Consider the following 21,854-nt stretch of genomic DNA (forward strand, 5'->3'; position numbering starts at 1 on the left):
GTCGGAAGGGACCACCAGGGTCATCTAGTCCAACCCCCTGCACTATGCAGGAAATTCACAACCACCTCCCCCCTCCCAAACCCCCAGCGACCCTTACTCCATGCCCAGAAGATACTCCATGCCCAAGGTACTGGTGCGGATTCTGGTTCTAAGGCCAGGACTGATGTGGATAGTTGGGTGGTGAAGGACAAAATCAATCAAGAGATGGGGAGGCAGGAGAACTTACATTTGAAAATGGGTGTCTAGGAAGCATCTGTTCCTCAGCAGCCCGGCCCAGAGCTGCACCCCGACGATCCCAAAGATGAAAAAGACAAAGAAGCATAAGAGAAGAACGTTGCCTAACATAGGCAGAGTATCTAGCAGCAGGGTGACCAGTATGCGCATACCTGGGGAGAGAAGAAGAGATGGAGAGAGGCGTCAGGCAGCTGCCAGACAGAGAACCTACAGGGATGGCTGAGATGCCATCGTCGTGAACACATTTGGGGCTTAATGTGGAGAACGTAAGAACATCAGAAGAGCCCTGCTGGATCAGACCAGTGAGGGTCCACCCAGTCCAGCATCCCACCTCGCACTGGGGCCAACCAGTTCCTCCGGAGAGCCAACAACAGGGCATGGAGGCCGAGGCCTTCACCTGGTGAAAACCTCAGAGGAGACCTGCTGGATCAGACCAGTGAGGGTCCCTCGAAACCTCTATCATGTCCCCCCCTTTAGTAGCCTCTTTCCTAAACTTGGCCTCGGCCGCCAGCAGCGTGGGAGGAGAAAATGGAAAACCCTACACCTGGCCAGGTGTCATTGGGTTCAGTTCGCGACTGGACCATTTTAACACCCTGTCTGGTCCCGTCCAGAGGGTGGCTAACCATGAACCAAACAAGCAAACATCATTGGTTACTCCCAAGCCAGGACACTTTATGAAGCTAGCCTCGCCCTGCACAAGTGGCCGACACACGGCCAGGTCTTGTCGGCTGACGGCCCTGCAGCATTTAATGTAATTATAGAGTGAGCTTTTGGCTGTCTCTGGGACAACTGCCACTTGGCTCAGTGAGCAGCAGACTTTCTCAGCAGGAGGTTTATCCCAGCCCCTTTGGGTAGGTGCCGTCGCTTGCCTCGGTCAAGGCGATCACTTGCCTTGGTCAAGGACATTACTCGCCTCGGTCAAGGCCACCACTTTCCTCGGTCAAGGACATAACTTGCCTTGGCCAAGGCCATTGCTTGTGTCAGGCACGGCCTGGTACCCGCCAACAGGGGAAACGGCGGACAGGCCAGATGGCTTTTCAAGGTTGTTCCGTTATTCAGTTTCACTTTGTTTAGACTTCGATATTCTCTGGGAACTGGGAACCATTATCTTATGTTGCCTAGACAACCCCGAAAGTCTGTTTTCACCTTTATATCATTTGCACCCCAAACCCTCCCTCATTAGTGTCCTCGCTGTTTGCAAGTCATTTTCTGAAACTCGCTGTGTATTTTCTAAATAAACCAACTTTCTATGGAGTTCCTGTCTAGAGGTTGGTTATTAGGATTTGCCTAGTGGGCCCAGAGCTGACAGCTTGCCCTGGTCAAGGCCACCACTTGCCTCAGTCAAGGCCATCACTTGCCTCGGTCAAGGCCGTCACTTGCCCTGGTCAAGGCCACCACTTGCCTCAGTCAAGGCCGTCACTTGCCCTGGTCAAGGCCACCACTTGCCTCGGTCAAGGCCATCACTTGCCCTGGTCAAGGCCACCACTTGCCTTGGTCAATGCTGCCACTTGCCCTGGTCAAGGCCACCACTTGCCTCGGTCAAGGCCGTCACTTGCCCTGGTCAAGGCCACCACTTGCCTTGGTCAATGCCGCCACTTGCCCTGGTCAAGGCCACCACTTGCCTCGGTCAAGGCCATCACTTGCCCTGGTCAAGGCCACCACTTGCCTCGGTCAAGGCCGCCACTTGCCTCGGTCAAGGCCGTCACTTGCCCTGGTCAAGGTCACCACTTGCCTCGGTCAATGCCGCCACTTGCCTTGGTCAAGGCCATTGCTTGCCTCGGCCAAGGCCATCACTTGCCATGGTCAAAGGTACAGGCTTGTTCGGTGACAAGCCCACCCCTCCCGCGGAAGGCCGAGTGAGGTTATGATGTAATTTACAACAGAAGCAGCAGCGAGAGAGTAAGTGAATGTTTCAGCTTTGCCTGTGAACTGGGGGATCAGAAGGGATTACCTGAATGGCTGATGTTATCCGAAATTCATTATACCCTCACAGTCGACATTCCCCCTGTTGCTCTGAGCTGCGGTTTGCAACTGGATAGATTTGCCATTCCCAATGGTGGAACTAAGCCCCGCGTCAAAGGCAATGCTAATTACAGCTGTTAAAAAACAGCAGTTCTAAGCCGGCTATTGGTTTTAGATAAAATAAACTTTTTTAAAAACTTTGAGATGACCAGGAAGCTCACACAACGGCATCTCCTAAGTAAATCACCACTTGGAATTTCTACACCCCAGATTATTTTTCCCTCTGTACATCTATGATTCTATGATATGATTCTATGACTCGGTGTGCAAACTTAAGCTCCTGCACCGCATCCCTGAATCAAACTCCCCCCCACCCATTTTGTTTATAGTTATAAAAAATAAAATATATATTTTTTAAAATCATGAAACAAGGCACGGGTAAGAATAAGCAAGCCTGGGGGAACGCTACATCATCCCCTAAAGAAGCCCCTGCCAGACACCCCGAATGGAGGGGTTCTCTACACAGCTGTTTTGCAGAACAAATGTCCAACACAGACAACACTATAAAGACAGTGTTGTTTCTTTCCTTCTTCACAAGAAATCTCTCGGGAAAACTGATTGCAGTCCGCATCAGAGAGATATCGGAATTGGCTGCAGTGACAGAGGAAGAAGAGGAAGAGGAAGAAGAGGAGGAGTTGGTTTTTATATGCCGACTTCCTCTACCACTTAAGGGAGAATCAAACCGGCTTACAATCACCTTCCCTTCCCCTCCCCACATCAGAAGCCCTGTGAGATAGGTGGGACTGAGAGTGCTCTAAGAGAGCTGCGACTAGCCCCAGGTCACCCAGCTGGCTTCATGTGGAGAAGTGGGGGAAACCAACCTGGTTCTCCAGATTAGCGTCCACCGCTCATGTGGAGGAGTGGGGAATCAAACCCAGTTCTCCCGATCAGAGTCCACCACTCCAAACCACCATTGTTAGCCACTACACCACGTTGACCCTCCACTACACCACGGAGGCAGTGGGGAGCCCGGGGAGGGATTGGGGTGCTTTCCCTTGGCAGAGTTTCTTGTGGTTTCTCAGTGCCATGGAAAAAGGGGGCTCTGCCAACTGGCAATGGTTTTCCCCCACCCCATCTTCTGGGCCTGGAGTAGGGGTCACTGGGGGTAGGAGGGGGGAGGTAGTTGTGAATTTCCTGCATTGTGCAGGGGGGCTAGATGAGCCTCCAACTCTATGATTCTGTGGTAGTTAGGGGTTGTGCTAAAAGATGTCTCCTTGCAGGGTTAGCTTTCCACATGCAGGGAAGCCAAGAAGAATGGCACATCTCAAGGGGCAGGTTACAGACCCAAGATCATGGGGGGAGGACAAAGTGGGGAAATTGTTTGCTCCAGCTCACACAGTTGTACCCTTTACTACCTAGGCCTAGCCCCCAGCAAATGCCCAGGGCCGCTGCAGCCCCTCTCCTTCATAGTAATCTGTGATCTTATTGGATATCGAGGACAGGACAAATTCAGGGTCACCTCGATGAACACATGAAGCTGCCTTATACTAATTCAGACCATCAAGATCCATCAAAGTCAGTATTGTCTTACTCAGACCGGCAGCGGATCTCCAGGGTCTTTCACATCGTCTACTTGCCCAGTCCCTTAAACTGGAGATGCCGGGGATTGAACCTGGGACCTACTGCATGCCAAGCAGAGGCTCTACCACTCAGCCACAGCCCCTCCTACTGATTCACAGCAGATGAACAGACGATCTGGGGCAAAGAAAATAGGGTCATTCACACCACCTGCGGAACTCGCTGCCACCAGGAGAGGCGACGCCCCTGACCAAGCCGGCTTTAAAAAGCAATTTTTAAAAATTGCTTTAAATTGCTTTAAAAAGCATCCATGAACGGGCCCCCTCAGTGATCATTAGCTGGGTTGGTTCAATAAAACCTCCATGTTCAGAGGCAGTATACCTCTGCCTGCTACCTGTCCGAGGGAGCCAACGGTGGAGGTAGGTTTTGGCCTCTGTGTCCCTCCTGAGAGCCAGCGTGGTGTAGTGGGTAAGAGCAGTGGCTTGGAGCAGTGGACTCTGAGCTGGAGAACCGGGTTGGTTTCCCCACTCCTCCCCACGAAGCCAGCTGGGTGACCTTGGGCTAGTCACACTCTCTCAGCCCCACCTACCTCACAGGGTAGTGGGGAGGGGAAGGTGATTCTAAGCCGGTTTGATTCTCCCTTAAGTGGTAGAGGAAGTCGGCATATAAAAACCAACTCTTCTTCTTCTTTGGCGGCATCTGGTTGGCCATTGTGGGAAATAGGATGAGGGACTAGATAGAATTTGGGGTCTGATAGCTCTGCTTTGGCTGTTGTACACCTGTTGTACACCTGTTGTACACCTCTACTTTGGCTGTTGTATCTCTGAGATATTTCAGATGGGCAGGACCAGGGAATTAAAGGGCTTTTTCTAAAAAGCGGGAGAACCAGCAAAGCCATTTCTGGTGGATACCTGGTGATTTCTCTACAATGATCCCGGCTCTCAGCAAAAGAGGCTTTCTTCCGAAAAGCAATAAAAGAGCCGAGATAATTAGCATATCGGCCAAGGATCACTCGGCACAGAGCAGGGGCTGCCGGGAAACGAATTCGACCTGTCGGCTTATCTTTCATATTGGATAGAGGAGAAAAACAGCTGGATCCACTCGTGCGGGGGGGGGGCTTAAGGCCCACTTGAACCCCCTGCAGAGCAGGCCGGCCCGGCTTGGCTCTGCTTTGGAGCTGACGCTCGGTAGGACGTTGTTAGTAAATCAGAAGCTAGCTGGCAACGGTCTAGGAACAACGGTATCCCAGGGGGAAGTCATGGCTAGGCAGTGGCTGGTTTTTGCTCTCAGTGAAGGAGAAGAAAAATTGGGTTTTATACGCCGGCTTTCTCTACCACTTAAGGGAGAATCAAACCAACTTACAATCACCTTCTCTTCCCCTCCCCACAACAGACACCCGGTGAGGTAGGTGGGGCTGAGAGCGCTCCAAGAGAATTGTGAATAGCTCAAGGTCACCCAGCTGGTCTCATGTGGAGGAGTGGGGAAACCAATCTGGTTCACCAGATTAGAATCCACCGCTCTTAACTACTACACCACGCTGGAGAGTGAAGCACAGACCTGGGGTGCTTATGGTCTTGTTTGAACCACGATAAAGAAGAAGAAGAAGAAGAAGAAGAAGAAGAAGAAGAAGAAGAAGAAGAAGAAAAAGAAGAAGAAGAGGAGGAGGAAGAGGAAGAGGAAGAGGAAGAGGAAGAGGAGGAGGAGTTGGTTCTTATATGCCAACTTTCTGTATCACTTAAGGGAGACTCAAACCGGCTTACAATCACCTTCCCTTCCCCTCCCCACAACAGACACCCTGTGAGGTAGGGGGGGCTGAGAGAGCTCTAAGAAAGCTGTGACTTGCCCAAGGTTACCCAGCTGGCTCCATGTGGAGGAGTGGGGAAACCAACACGGTTCTCCAGATCAGAGTCCACCACTCCAAACCACCGCTCTTAACCACTACACCACGATGGAGAGTGCAGTTCAGACCTGGGGTGCTTGTGGACTCATTGGAACAGCGATAAAAGAGAAGCAACACGCAGTCAGACACAAACGGATCGGAAACTGGAACACACGCCCTCATGGAAGCAATGCAAGAAGGATAGCCATGAAATGAGTGGGTAGCCCAACAGGGATCAGCTGCCAGATGCCGGACCCCAACGCCTACCCGAATTCCCCGGAACGAGTGGCCAAGTTCATCCCAATCTGCCTGCATCTGGGCTGCAAGTAACCGCGGACACCAAAACACCCCGACAGAAAGGCCCACCCCGGACCCAAAGCAATGGGGGGGACGAAAAGGGGGGGGAGGGGACTTACTTGGCACCCTGTTAATGGCTCGTAAAGGCCTGAGTACCCGGACGGTACGGATGGCGGATAAGCTGACGTTGTGGCCGTCCAAAGAATATTCCATCATGCTGAGGAAAGAGAGAGAAAGCCAAAGGTGAGAACAAAGACTCCAGACTAACTCTGATCTGACCAAGGGAGCTTTGGCTCTAAGAACATAAGAAAGGCCATGAAGGATCAGACTAAGGCCCATCAAGTCCAGCAGTCTGTTCACACCGTGGCCAACCAGGTGCCTCTAGGAAGCCCCCGAACAAGACGACGGCAGCAGCATTTATCCTGCCTCGGTTCCACAGCACCTAACATAATAGGCATGCTCCTCTGATCCTGGAGAGACTCTAGAGAACTTATAACCCCACAATCTTGTTGGTCTCTAAGGCGCTGTCTGATCTTTTAGGAGTGGGAAAATGTGCAGGTTAAGATGGCAGCTGATGTACAAAGAAGTCTTTTCAAAGATCAATATATATATTTTAAAAAACATATTATTGAATTAACGTTTGCTACGGGGTGTAGTTGTTAAGAGCGGTGGACTCTAATCTGGAGAACCGAGTTCAATTCCTCACTCCTCCATATGAAGCTTGCTGGGAAGGGCCATGGCTCAGTGGCAGAGCATCTGCTCGGCATGCACAAAGTCCCAGGTTCAATCTCCAGCATCTCCAGTTAAATGGACTGGGCAAGTAGGTGATGTGAAAGACCCCTGCCTGAGACCCTGGAGAGCCGCTGCCGGTTGGAGGAGTCAATACTGACTTTGATGCACCAAGGGTCTGATTCAGTATAAAGCAGCTTTATGTGTTCATGTGACCGTGAGCCAGAACTCTCAGCCCACACAGAGGCAGGCAATGGCAAACCACCTTCGAACAAATGTCTCTTGCCTTGAAAACCCTATGGGGTCATCGTAAGTCAGCTGTGACTTGACGGCACTCGACACACACACACGCTGAGCCAAACTTTCAATTTCCCCAGATTTAGGTGCACAATGCATTCCAAAAACCTCTCATGGTTGCATGTGTGTAAAGTACTGTCAAGTCATAGCTGACTTACGGCAACCCAGTCGGGCAAGAGAGGGACAGAGGTGGTCTGCCATTGCCTTCCTCTGCATAGCAACCCTGGACTTCCTTGGTGGTCTCCCATCCAAGTACTCTCCCATCCAAGTACTAACGACCTGGGGCAACTAACGTTCTCCACCACTTAAGGAAGAATCAAACCGGCTTACAATCGCCTTCCCTTCCCCTCCCCACAACAGACAACCTGTGAGGTAGGTGGGGCTGAGAGAGTTCGGAGAGCTGTGACTAGCCCAAGGTCTCCCAGCAGGCTTTATGTGGAGGAGCGGGGAATCGAACCCGTTTCACCAGCTTAGAGTCCGCCGCTCATGTGGAGGAGCGGGGAATCGAACCCGGTTCTCCAGATCAGAGTCCACCGCTTCAAACCACCGCTCTTAACCACGACACCACGATGAATCCTGCCCTATCTCTGCTCAGCTTTTAACCGTTTTTTTTTAATAAATATTTTTTATTGATTTCTGATATTAAATGGGGATACAGGAAAGGAAAAAGGATAAGGGAGATTATTAACAAAAGGAAAATACATGTTTTTACCCCCTTAACAGGATTCAAATAGTCAACGTTTTTTAACATGTCATACTTTGTCTCCTTTATTTGCATAACGTCTAAATAAAAAAAAAAGAGAAAAGAAAAAAAAGAAGTTTATTGTTGTTTTATGGTTTGAATAAATTTGTAGAAATTTGTCTTTATTTAAATTTTGGGTATCTGGTTGTAAAAGTTCTGTTAGATGCGCCATTGTTAGGAATTCATATGCTTTATCAATCCAGAGTTCAATTTTTGGTATTCTTAACCGTTTTTGAAAGCATCCAACTTGGCCCTGCAGAACGTCAAGTCGGAGCTGATCCGTGGGGTCTGCACAGCCAGGAAAATCAAACCGCAAACGCCGATTTCTACCTGCCGGTTGGGGCGAATGGCCTGCAGCCAAGCGCCAGGTGCGTTTGCTGAGACAGCTTTCCAGGAATAATGCAAACCCACTGTCTAGAGTCAAGGAACAGTTATTGCAGAATCCTTAAGGGCTGGCTGGCCAAGTTTTCTGGTAGTAGCTTCTACCACAAATGCATACTGTTATTTGCATTTTAAATGGATGCAAACCAGGAAGTAACCGCAAAGCTTTTGGGAAGCATACATATCCTGACTGGGAGGTTTTTCCATTTATTCATGGAAGGTTTTGCATTGCATTTGCCACTCTTTAGATGCACTTTCCCCCCATCCATATTCTCAAAACTCAACAATAAGCTCCCCTGCAGAGTTTTGAGAATTCAGATGGGGGAAATGTGCATCTATAGAGTAGCAAATCCAATGCAAAACCTTCCATGAATAAATGGCCTCAGGGGCTCAGAAGTCTGTATCTCAAGGCAGTGGCGATGCCTCTGGCGGCAATTGGGTAAACTTCTGTGACATCACAGAGGGACAGGGGCAGAGAGGAGGGCCCAGGGAAGGTGGGGCCAGGGCCCTCGGACGGCCCAAGCTCAGGACAACGGCGTTCGAATCCCCACTCTGCCACACAAGCTCGCTGGGTGACCTAGCCTACCTCTCAGGGTTGTTGTGAGGATAAAGCAGAAGGGGGAGAAGCAGAATACACTTAAAAAAAAAAGAAGGCAAGGAACTAGACAGAGGTCCAGAAGAGGTCATGATCAGGGAACGGTGTTGCATCTTGCCCAGTGTACCGGTTCCTAAAGTGGTAACCATCTCCCCCTGGAAAGGCAATAATCAAGTCACAGGAATCCCCTGCAGTGGTACACTGCATCTAAACATGGAGGTTCCATTTTGTGCCATCAGGGTTAGTAGCCATTGACAGATGCATCTGAGGGTTCACAGAAACATTTTGAGGAGCAAGACAGAAGAAGAAGAAGAAGAAGAAGAGTTGGTTTTTATATGCCGACTTTCTCTACCACTTAAAGAAGAATCAAACCAGCTTACAATCACTTTCCCTTCCCCTCCCCCCGACAGACACCCTGGGAGGTAGGTGGGGCTGAAAGAGTTAAGAGAGTACTGTGACTAGCCCAAGGTCACCCAGCTGGCTTCGTGTGTAGGGGTGGGGAAACAAATCCAGTCCACCAGATTAGCCTCTGTCGCTCATGTGTCGTAGTGGGGAATCAAACCCGGTTCTCCAGATCACAGTCCACTACTCCAAACCACCGCTCTTAACCACTACACCACACTGGCTCTCTGGTGTAGCAGAACCTTTTAAAATCTGGTCTTACTTCTGGGATTCTGGAATACGATTAACCACATTTCACATAAAGACAAAATATTGTAATACCAGACTGGACTTGGGGTAGATCCCTTGTTCTCTTTGTGTGTCGGCACATGTGCGTAACACGCTTGTACCCTGTTGGCTTATCAACGGGAAAGGAAGTTATCAGACGTAGAAGATTCTCATGTGGGCACTTAGCGAGCTACTCTCCGGAGGTGCCGGGCAAAAGGAAACAGATCCCCGTCCCGCTCTAATTGCCGGCTCACGTTTTGGATCGTTGTTTGCATCAAAGTTGCCCTGGTTACCGCAGCCGTAACTTGATAATGCACAGCCGTTTGTTTAATGCACTCACCCAGGGGACTTTGGCAGTATTAAACGGGTCCCACCCTTAGCCCGAGTTCCAAAATAGCTCCATTATCAAAGGCCTGGACTGTGCAAACCAGAGACTTGGCCAGAACAACTCCTAAAAGGCTATCAGCTGGGTCATGGAGGAGGTGATCCCTTTTCTCTGAGTGGCACCCTAGCTGCCTACCAAGTAAGGGGTCAGAAGTCCATAGCTCTCAAGGGGGCTCACTTGCAGCACCCCATTTTGTCTTTCAGAGGTGGCTTTTCTTTGCAAGCAAAATTGTTTACGGACTTCTACACTGCATTCGCACATGGCTGGCTATTGCACCGTTGTGCAATAGCACGAAATCTCACAATTGTGGCCAACGGCAATAACGTACAGCCAGGTTAGCCCGTGCAGATAGAGCCAAACCAGGCGCAAATGGCTGCTATGGCACAATGCTTGTGCAATATCCAGCAATGAGTGGACTTTACGAGGATTTTACCGGGATCATCATTTTCCTGCTCCCGGAAGGAATTATTGAACGGAACGGGGATGGCCGGTGAGCTTGTAAAGCAACCAGTACATAGCTATATAAATTGCAATCTCTTTAAGCACACACAATCGATGGATGAGAACTTAAGTTTACTGACCCAGCAATTACGATAAAGAAGTCCAGGCGGTTCCAAGTGTCCCCCAGGTAGCACTTCTGCCCAAAGATCCCCAGCGCAATCATCTTGATGACCATCTCCACGGCGAAGAAGGCGAAGATGAAATGGTCGAATGCCTGAGTGACGAAAGCCGTTAGTTGGTGGCGTCTAACACCGGGGTGTCAAACCTAAGGCCCGCGCAGGCTGGATCCGGCCCCTTGAGAGCTCTTATCCGACTCGCGAGCCGGCCAAGGCAGCCACCCCCACTCTCGATCTGGGCTGCGAGGCATGGCCCGGCCCACCCAAGTGACATATACGGCATATTCAGCCCTCGTAATAAATGAGTTTGGAACCCCCTGGTCTAACCCTTCAGCCGCCCTCGTCACTCAAGAAAGGGACATCTCATGTCCCGAGGACAAACGAGGCCTCGCCTCATCTGATCCGGGTAGACTGGAGTACCACAGACACCTCCTCAGGGGAGAGGAGACCCCCGCCAATGCTGGAATGCTATCCTGCGTAAATTCATAATTGGACAACGTTGCAAATGCGATCCAACAGATCGTTCTCGCTAATGGCAGATATTTTCTCCAATACCTAGGATGGAGACGCTTTCTTGGAAGAGGGCAGATGGTCACAATCGAGTTGGGCAAAAGGCTATTTACTGTTTTCCATCATGAGGGCATGCGCCAACTGTCCGGGCTTGGCCCGGATGAAAGCACCCCCCTACACGGAATGGATCTGCTAGACCCGACCCAGGGGCTGGAGAAATAAAATAAGCCTTTTTCTTTTATTTTGGGGGAAAAGATGAATAAAGAAACCCTGGATACAGTTACCAATATTGTGAGAACAGACATCGCTGCGGGAGAAAAATAACCATCGAGGAAAACAATCCCATTATCTTAAGTTAAACGAATACAATCGGTACGTTTTTACCATCAAGGGGAACTCAGAACAGAGCGACAATTTATGTAATTTCGAGAGAACAACATTAGGGTGAGCTGAAACCACTCACCTTGTTTTTAGGCTTGTTTACATGAGTGCAATAGCGGGGAGGGAAGCAACTTGTATTTCAGGTGATTCAACGCACTTGCAAACACGGCGAGATCATCTACTGCTGTTCTTGGGGTACCATTTTCCTCCTCCTTTGCCAACAGAATCGCAAGACACATCCCCCTAGGCTATGGTTGCCTGCTGTGATTCTTGTTGACCGGGAGGGGCCGTGGCTCAGCGGTAGAGCATCCGCTTGGCATGCAGAAGGTCCCGGGTTCAATCCGCCGCAGCTCCAGTTAAAGGGGTCCGATAATGGGTGATCTGAAAGATCTTGGCCCCAGACCCTGGAGCGCCGCTGCCAGTCACAAGAGACAAGAAGGAACTTGGGAAAGGGCCGTGGAGCCTCTGCTTTGTACACAGAAGGACCCGGCTTCAATTCCTGGCATCTCCAGCTAAAAGGATCAGTTGGTATAAGTGATGTGGAAGACCTCTACCTGAGACCCTGGAGAGCAGCTGCCAGTCGGAGCGGACAATACTGACCTTGATGGACCAAGGGTCTGACTCTGTAGGAGGCAGCTTCCAGCAACAGATGTAGGGTCTGACTCTGTAGAAGGCAGCTTCCAGTAACAAACGTAGGGTCTGACTCTGTAGAAGGCAGCTTCCAGCAACAGACCTAGGGTCTGACTCTGTAGAAGGCAGCTTCCAGAGATAGACTTAGGGTCTGACTCCGTAGAAAGCAGCTTCCAGAGACAGACTTAGGGTCTGACTCCGTAGAAAGCAGCTCCCAGAGACAGACTTAGGGTCTGACTCCGTAGAAAGCAGCTTCCAGAGACAGACTTAGGGTCTGACTCCGTAGAAAGCAGCTTCCAGAGACAGACTTAGGGTCTGACTCCGTAGAAAGCAGCTCCCAGAGACAGACTTAGGGTCTGACTCCGTAGAAAGCAGCTTCCAGAGACAGACTTAGGGTCTGACTCCGTAGAAAGCAGCTCCCAGAGACAGACTTAGGGTCTGACTCCGTAGAAAGCAGCTTCCAGAGACAGACTTAGGGTCTGACTCCGTAGAAAGCAGCTCCCAGAGACAGACTTAGGGTCTGACTCCGTAGAAAGCAGCTTCCAGAGACAGACTTAGGGTCTGACTCCGTAGAAAGCAGCTTCCAGAGATAGACTTAGGGTCTGACTCCGTAGAAAGCAGCTTCCAGAGATAGCCTTAGGGCATGACTCCATAGAAGGCAGCTTCCAGAAACAGACCGAGGGCCTGACTCTGTAGAAGGCAGCTTCGGGAACAGACCGAGGGTCTGATTCAGTAGGACCGGAGGACACATGGGGTGGGTACACTGCCAACTGGATCACCAGTGGACATTCAGAAGCCCTGCTCATTAACTGCCTCCCCTGGTCCCACTTACTTTCTAAAAACACCTGGTGGGTGTTAAGAGAGGTGTTGGGGAGCACCACGGCACCTGGGAACACCATGTTGGGTACCCCTCCCTTCACCAAATAAGAAACAGACGATAAAACTCTTGGGTTTTTTTTAAAAAAGAAGCAGAACCAAAAGCAAAGCGCAAGCTCTCTTACCTCCAAGATGGCGCACCTCTCCGATGTACAGGTGTTGCTGTCCTGACACGGCTGGAACATCCCGAGGGTGACGCAGTTCAGAAGGATGACCAGCATGCTGACGTGCTCGAACCAGGTGGGGACCAAGAGTTAAGGAAGGTAATTGCAACTCGAGGGAAGGGCCGGGGCTCAGTGGTAGAGCCTCTGTTTGGCATGCAGAAGGTCCCAGGTTCAGTCCCCGGCATCTCCAGTTTAAAGGGACTAGGCAAGTAGGCGATGGGAAAGACCTCTGCCTGAGACCCTGGAGAGCCGCTGCCGGTCTGAGTAGGCAATACTGACTTTGATGGACCAGGGGTCCGATTCAGTATAAGGCAGCTTATAAAAGCTACTCTGCACAAAAGATATGTCGGGATCCAAAAACCCGTCAAACAAGCCATCCCGGCTTGAGGGAACTCCTGCTAAGATATGGATTACAACCCCCCCCCACTGCTTCATATCAAGGCTAAAAATGCAAACGGAAATGCAACTAAGGCAAAAGCTTAAATTTTTATAACAAAGCAGAAATTCGCACTGTTTTGCAAGTTTCTTGCTGCGAGCAGCCGACGCACGTCCCCTGAGCTTCATGTCTTCCAGAGCGGCCTCCGAGTGCCAGCAGAATCGAGGACGCTGCTGGACACCCCAGCTGGACTCTGGTGGCCCGGAGCAGCTGTGGACAGGGCTGCCAACCTCCAGGTGGCGGCTGGAGATCTCCCGCAATTGCAACCAATCTCCAGGCAACGGAGATCGTTTCACCTGGAGAAAAGGGCCGCTTTGGAAGGTGGACTCAGTGACATGATGCCCTATTGAAGTCCCTCCTCTCTCCAAACCCTGCCCTCCTCAGACTCCACCTCCAAAATCTCCAGGTCTTTCCCAGCCCAGAGCTGGCAACCCTATTCATGGACTAAAGCGGGAGGCTGGCCCAACAGGGAGCCACTAGGCTGGAAACAGCAGCCCTGTGGGGCAAGCCACAGTCTGCTCCACACACCCCCAGGGAGGAGTCAGAGGAAGGCGTCACATGGAGTTATAGAATCATAGAGTTGGAAGGGACCACCAGGGTCATCTAGTCCAACCCCCTGCACAATGCAGGAAATTCACAACTCATTCCCCCCCACACCCCCAGTGACCCCTACTCCATGCTCAGAAGATGGCCAAGGTGCCCTCCCTCTCATGAACTGCCTAAGGTCATAGAATCAGCATTGCTGACAGATGGCCATCTAGCCTCTGCATAAAAACCTCCAGGGAAGGAGAACTTACCACCTCCTGAGAAAGCCCGTTCCACTGAGGAACTGCTCAAACTGCTAGAAAATGTCTAGACGGAAACTCTTTGGATTTAATTTCAACCCGTTGGTTTTGGTCCAACCTGGGGCAACAGAAAACAACTCGGCACCCTCCTCTATATGACAGCCCTTCAAGTACTTGAACATGGTTATCATATCCCTTCTCAGTCTTCTCCTCTGAAGGCTAAACATACCCAGCTCCTTCAACCTTTCCTCATAGGACTTGGTCTCCAGACCCCTCACCATCTTTGTTGCCCTCCTCTAGACACTTTCCAGCTTCTTTCTTAAATTGCGGTGCCCAGAACTGAACACAGTACTCTAGGTGAGGTCTAACCAGAGCAGAGTAAAGCGATAACATCGCTTTGCGTGATCTGGACACTATACTTCTGTTGAGGCAGCCCAAAAGTCAAAGACCCTATATGCCCCCCCCCCTTGAAACTGTTAACTTCAAGACAGAGGCTGGGGAAAGAGGGAGTGAAGCCAAGTTAGCAGTTTTTGTGAATGATCCACTTTTCCATTATTCAAATAACGGAAACCGGGGGGCGGGGGCAGAGAGAGAAGTCAAAATCTAATCTACATTGCTAAGTGCTAGAAACAGCAGGGAAGAAAATTAGAAAAAATGACTCGAAGTGGAATTCCCGCGGGGCAGGCTGCATTAAATCTGCCGAGAGTGCTAAATAAGGAACATTTTTTTAAGCGGGACGCGATGAATTAAATGACATTTTTGGTCGCGACAACCGGGGCAGGGGGGGTGGAGGTGGGAATACAGCAAGACGAGATGGTTTCAATAAGCACAAGATGTTTCGAGTCCAGCTGCTTGGGAAATGTAAACCGGGAAGCATGAGCCTGCCCATGCTTCTGGAAGGCTGGCTTCTCAAACACAACATCATGTGCATCATAAGCCCTTCGGGGAAACCCCTTCCGCTGCAGTCTATCCAAACAGACGTTTCCCTCTACAATTTGAGCTTAAAAAAATAAATCAGGTTTTCCATGTCCGTAGCCACAAATGGTCATGCGCGATGCTGATTGGCTGTCTCCATGCGATGTCCCCAAGACCCCCCACCAACATATAGAAAATGTAAGAACAGCCCAGCTAGATTGGGCCCCCCATTTTCCCCAGCTAGGGTTGCCAGGACCCTCTTCGCCACCAGCGGGAGGTTTTTGGGGCAGAGCCTGAGGAGGGCGGGTTTTGGGGAGGGGAGGGACTTCGATGCCATAGAGTCCAATTGGCAAAGCGGCCATTTTCTCCTGGTGAACTGATCTCTATCAGCTGGAGATCGGTTGCAATAGCAGGAGATCTCCAGCTACACCATCGTATGAACCCGCCGAGGTCGGTTAGAATGCGAAGCTGTTGGAAAGCTATTTAAGACGATAAGGACTACCGATGGAAGATTAACAAGCTGAAGAAATATTCACGAAACGTGTCTAAAAATCCGGGAAGCGCGTCCTTGTGATCTTCTTTGTCCGGTTTAACAATCTCCAGTTGCATTTAGGAGCTATTCAAGACCACCATCGGTGTTCATCACGTCTGTAAAGTATGCTTTATTGGAACATCTGGAATGATTTACAGTATGGATTGATACGTACCTGCCTTTGCTGGCGGTTGTAATGAAGTAAATGGACCTTTGTTGATTTGCTTTTGTGTCACAGTTGAATTGTGTGGAACCGATTCCTTATATAACATATAATTGACTATAGTAATATTTGTGAGCTTTTGTACTGTTTTGTTGAATGAACCATTGTTATTCAGCATTTTTGGTGCGTTGGGTCATATTAGTATCTGGAGGGTTGGCAACCCTATCCCCAGCAGTTAGTAAACATACTGCCTCCGAACATGGAGGCAACATTACCACCATAAAGTGGTACAGTAACCAGAAGGTTTCTGGCAATTGCTAGAGCAACCCTTGTCCCTTCCGGGTAGCGCTTCTGGGTCCCTCTCCATCCTTCCCCAAGGCTATTCCTCCATTCTTGTCTATCACCGTCTTCTGTAGGGTTGCCAACCTCCAGGTACTAGTTCTCTGAATTCCCAGCTTTCACTTCGTGAAAAAGTCTCTAGTCCTTTCCCTAACGGAGCTATAATGAAAAAGTTCTATCTCTGTGAGAATCGTAAAATGTAAGAGAAAAGGGAGGCTCAACAAACAGGAAGTATGACGGCTTAACTATACGAAGTCCCGCAAATGTAGCCATTCAGGAAGGCAGGTCTATTCCAGCAGTGTCAATAGGGTTGCCAACCTCCAGGTACTGGGAAAGATCCAGACAGCACTCACAAATTGTAATACAAAAGTAAGCTTTATCAAAGTGTGAAATAGTGCAAAAGGTGCAAAATATATAGACAAGGATGACGAAGATACACATACAAAATAAATAATGGAAGTCCAATATGATATCAAGTTCAAATGTCCAAAGACACAAAGTAGGTAAATATCCTGAAAACAGGTAAGTCAATATTTATAATCCAATATGGACTTCTGTTGTACTTATAGACTGGTGCACCAGTCTAGCTTGAGACCTATCATTTGCTCTGGTCCTGTTAGAGACTTTAATGAAATTTTGCTGTGCATCCTTTTGATACATGTTGCTGATGAAGCCATGTGCAAAACGTGATTTGAATCTAGACAACACGTCCGGTCACCTTCCCTTTGTGGCTCTCGCCTGGGACATCTGCTCCTTCAGCTGTCTATAAGTACAACAGAAGTCCATACTGGATTATAAATATTGACTTACCTGTTTTCAGGATATTTACCTACTTTGTGTCTTTGGACATTTGAACTTGATATCATATTGGACTTCCATTATTTATTTTGTATGTGTATCTTCGTCATCCTTGTCTATATATTTTGCACCTTTTGCACTATTTCACACTTTGATAAAGCTTACTTTTGTATTACAATTTGTGAGTGCTGTCTGGATCTTTCCCATTATCCATACAGCGCTGAGCCTTTATCTTTTCCAGGCCAACCTCCAGGCACTAGCAGGAGATCTTGTGCTTTTACAACTGATCTCCAGCCAACACAGTTCAGTTCACCTGGAGAAAGGGTTGCCAATCTCCAGGTACTAGCTGGAGATCTCTTGCTATTACAACTGATCTCCAGCTGATAGAGATCAGTTCCCCTGGAGAAAATTGCCTCTTTGGCAATTGGACTCTATGGCATTGAAGTCCCTCCCCTCCCCAAACCCCACCCTCCTCAGGCTCCACCCCAAAAACCTCCCACCAGCGGCGAAGAGGAACCTGGCAAGCCTAGGTGTCAAACACATGGCCTGGGGGTTGGATCCAACCCCTTGAGAGCTCTTATCCAGCCTGCAAGCCTGTAAACCCCCCCCCCCCACTCTCAATCTTAGCTGGCAAGGCATGGCTCAGCCCAGTCAAGAGACATTTGTGTCATAACCGGCTCTCGTAACAATTGAGTTGGACATCCCTGGTTTATTCTCTGCTTTGCAGATCTCTTTTCTAGATGATTCTCAGGTTATCTGCAAGGATCATTCCCAATAAATGTGTCTGCTAGACTTAGCCCATGACTCACATAGGTTATAAGGTTCAGACCACAGCGTACTCAGAGGGAAAAGACTTCAAAATCCCAGCTGATCAACATTCCCCCCCCCCCACACACACACCATAGGAAGAATAGAAGATACTGTCCTCGGCATCTAATGCTTCACTTGATACTGTTCTCCCATAGCCAAGCTATTTTTTTAAAAAAAGAGATTTTTGACAGCAATGGAGAAAATGTTGCTAAGATTTGTGCTTTGCAATCTAGATAAATATGTTATTTGCAGTTTAAGGTTGTGGGCTTTGGCAGCCCTCTAAACCTTGCTATAAATCTGTCGCATCAATTGCTGCTTCCCAGCACAGAAAGCATTTAACATAATTATTACTGTGAAGTAGAGTATGCCTAGACCTACTCGCCATTTAGAGTTGCCAAGTGCCAGATAGTAGCAGGAGATCTCCTGCTAATTCAACTGAACTCCATCCGATAGGGATCAGATCACCTGGAGAAAAATGGCCGCTTTGGCAATTGGACTATATGGCACTGAAGTCCTTCCCCTCCCCAAACCCCGTCCTCATCAGGCTCCGTCCCAAAAATCTCCCGCCAATGGCGAAGAGGGACCTGGCAACCCTATCGCCATTTGAATAGGATCCAATGACCCGGTTCATTTTGGATTTCCCCGGCCATCTTTGCTTAGCTCAGGATTTCGTTTCAAACCAGTCAGCGTGACCCATCGGTAGGCAGAAACCAGCCAGTGACACCCAGGGCTACCCTGTGATAAGTGCTGCAGGTGCCCTCAAGGGACCGAGGCAGGCAGACAATTCCAGAGGTGGCAACTGAACCGGGGCCTTCCCAAACAAATGCAACTCTCAAGAGAGCCAGCGTGGTGTAGGGGTTAAGAGAGGTGGTTTGGAGCGGTGGGCTCTGATCTGGAGAACCGGGTTTGATTCCCCGCTCCTCCACATGAGGGGTGGAGGCTAATCTGGTGAACTGGATTTGTTTCCCTGCTCCTATACATGAAGCCAGCTGGATGACCTTGGGCCAGTCACAGATCTCTTAGAGCTCTCTCAGCCCCACCTACCTCACAGGGTGTCTGTTGTGGGGAGGGGAAGGGAACTGTAAGCTCCCAAACAGATGTGGCCCTAGTGTGCTACCTATTAAAAACAGTAATGCGCACACAACATTGATGGTAGCAAGATTCTCAGAAACCTCTCTAGGAGCGCTGCGCCCGGCTCCTCCGCAGAGTCAAGCTCTATCAAACTGATCACATAGCACTTTAAGAGCTAGAGGTTTTAACCAGTTTATCGATATCCTATCGTTCAAAGATTGTATTTTAATCACTGAATATATAGCACTTTAAGACTCAGAGGTTTTAAGTAGGTTAGTGGTATCTTACTGTTCAAAGATTGGATTTTAATAATTGAATATAGTATTTAAACGATTTATGCCAATAAAGGTTTGATTTGATATGATTTGAATTGTAAGCCGGTTTGGTTCTTCTTTAGGTGGTAGAGAAAAACCAACTCTTCTTCCTCCTCCTCCTCTGCAGAAATGAAGAAGGGCCATGTAACTCAAACTGGGAGGCAGGCTGAAGCATCTAGATTGAGTCAGCTTGGTACAAATATAAGGAGGCCGGCTTTTTGTCTTTGGTCAACAGACAGTGTCGTCTACTTGGCGGATTTCGGCTTCCTGCCTCCAGTTCCCGCAACTGCCCTTGGGAACCCTGAACCGCAGAATATGCCCTAAAGGTCTGGGTTTTCACCCTGACAATGCATCAGCTAGGCCTCTCATTTACCTGCTTTGGGTGGGCATTCACCCACCCCCGACCCCAATTCCCCACACTCAATAACTGAGGAGCAGGAGAAAAAAAATGGCCCTCCCTAAAGGGACACTCTAGGCATCTCCCCTAATCTCTATGGCAAAGGCCACAGAGACGAGGGGAGCTAGGCTGGAGAGTCACCCAGGAGTGACATCATACCCTCCCCAAACTCCACCCTCCCTATGCAATGCCCCCCGCCAATATCCTGGTGTTTGGCCAGGCAGTCTTGGAAACCCTAACATAGGTGCTTGCAACCGAGTGCTTGGACTGCGTTTCTTCAGAAATGATAAACCTGGAACGTTTAGAGGACGACGTTGTGTGTTGGCTCCAAAAACAAGAATCCGGAGGGCAAAGTCAGAAGAGAAGCAGTCTGTTAGTCAGAGAAGCACTGCCTCGAAACGTGGAGATTTCATTTCACCAGATGAATAATACTCATTCTTTTGATGCTACGGGCAGCAGGGATCGTTGCCAATTAGGGTTGCCAACTCTGGACTGGGAAATGCCTGGAGATTTTGGAGGTGGAGCCTGGGGAGGGTGGGCTTTGGGGAGGGGAGGGATCTCAGCGGGGGGACGATGCCATAGAGTCCACTTTCCAAAGCAGCCATTTTCTCCAGGGGAACTAATCTCTGGAGATCATTTGTAATGTAATTCCAGGAGCTCTCCAGGCCCCACCTGAATGCTGGCAACCAGAGCTGCTGCACCATGCAGCACCAAAAGCCATCATAGAATCATAGAGTTGGAAGGGACCACCGGGGTCATCTAGTCCTACCCTCTGCTCAATGCAGGAAATTCACAGCTACTTCCCCCCGCACAACCCCAGTGATCCCTACTCCATGCCCAGAAGATGGCAAAAAAAAACAAAAAACCCCACCCTCCAGGATCCTTGGTAGGGTTGCCAGGTCCCTCTTTGCCACTGGTAGGAGGTTTCTGGGGTGAAGTTTGAGGAGGGAGGGGTTTGGGGAGGGGAGGGTCTTCAATGCCATAGAGTCCAATTGCCAAAACGGCCATTTCCTCCAGGGGAACTGACCTCTATTGGCTGGAGATCACTTGTAATAGCAGGAGATCTCAAGCTAGTACCTGGAGGTTGGCAACCCTAACCCCTGGACAATCTGGCCTGGAGGAAAGTTGCTTCCTGACCCCAAAGTGATGCAATCCTAATCTCTCCAGGATGAGAGGAGCATGCCTATGATATGAGGTGCTGTGGAACACAGGTAGGACAATGCTGCTTCAGCCATCTTGCTTGTGGGCTTCCTAGAGGCACCCGGTTGGCCACGGTGTGAACAGACTGCTGGACTTGATGGACCTTGGTCTGATCCAGCAGGGCTTTTCTTATGTTCTTATGGCGATCGGCATTACGCTGAGCATGTAGGAAAGGGCCAAAAGTGCGCAACACTGACACCACCTTTCCTGCCCTCCCTCTCATGAACTGCCCAAGTTTACAGAATCAGCACTGCTGTCAGATGGCCATCTAGCCTCTGCTGAAAGACCTCCAAAGAAAAAGAGCCCACCGTTCTTTCGTTTTGCCTGTCGGGAATTTCAGTCGCAACGTCCTCAGCCACAAAAATATCTCAGGCAACTGCATTTTCCCCGGTTTCTTTCTTTACTTTTTAATTTTTTTAAAAAAACAGTCTTTGGGAACTGCTGCCAAAAGACACGTTAGCAGCTATAATCAATCAACGGCCACCTAAGGCTTCCCAAGCATAAACTGAAGCGAAGGCCGGCCGCCTTTTCTGCTACAGGAGATTAAGCTTCCGCCATGGCCACCCAAGAAAACTAATCCTGCGCTCCTTGTTTCGTTTTTTAAACCCTACACAAATATTAACTTGTAGTGGGCTTCGATTGACCTGCCTTGGGCGCACTCAGTTCAGTGCCTTTCTTTTCCCTCTTGAGGAGGTGCCAAGTCTCGGTACAGGACAGCGCCAGGGGAAAAGAAAGAAAAAAACATCTCCAGGCTGAGTTTGTATTTCCTCTGGACTCGGGTAAAGGATTGCAAAGCGCGTCCGGCAGCCACTTGAAATTCAAATTGCATTCCTTTTAATGTTTACTGCAATCCCCAGAAGCGTGACTATATAGGTTGCTTCAGTCAGGATAATGACCATTTCCTGCCTCTGCGTAGCAACCTTGAAGAAGAAGAGTTGGTTTTTATATGCCGACTTTCTCTACCACTTAAGGGAGACTCAAACCGGCTTACAATCGCCTTCCCTTTCCCTCCCCACAACAGACTCCCTGTGAGGTAGGTGGGGCTGGGAGAGCTGTGACTAGCCCAAGGTCACCCAGCTGGCTTCGTGTGGAGGAGTGGGGAATCAAACCCTGCTCTCCAGATCAGCATCCACCGCTCTAAACCACCGCTCTTAACCACTACGCCACG

General features: G+C 49.5%; 1 protein-coding gene across 1 annotated transcript in view; it reads right to left on the reverse strand.

Annotated features, from left to right (window-relative positions):
- CACNA1H (calcium voltage-gated channel subunit alpha1 H) overlaps positions 1-21,854 on the reverse strand; it is a 343,498-nt gene that overhangs the window by 139,981 nt on the left and 181,663 nt on the right. The window contains exons 3-6 of the mRNA XM_056866218.1: positions 12,888-13,002; positions 10,330-10,463; positions 6,070-6,167; positions 227-386 (exon numbers count right to left, since the gene is read on the reverse strand). Of these exons, the coding sequence (XP_056722196.1) occupies positions 227-386; positions 6,070-6,167; positions 10,330-10,463; positions 12,888-13,002 (507 nt within the window). The remainder of the gene's footprint in view (positions 1-226; positions 387-6,069; positions 6,168-10,329; positions 10,464-12,887; positions 13,003-21,854) is intronic.

The sequence above is a fragment of the Euleptes europaea genome, chromosome 21 (assembly GCF_029931775.1).
Source record: "Euleptes europaea isolate rEulEur1 chromosome 21, rEulEur1.hap1, whole genome shotgun sequence".
Lineage (NCBI taxonomy): Eukaryota > Metazoa > Chordata > Lepidosauria > Squamata > Sphaerodactylidae > Euleptes > Euleptes europaea.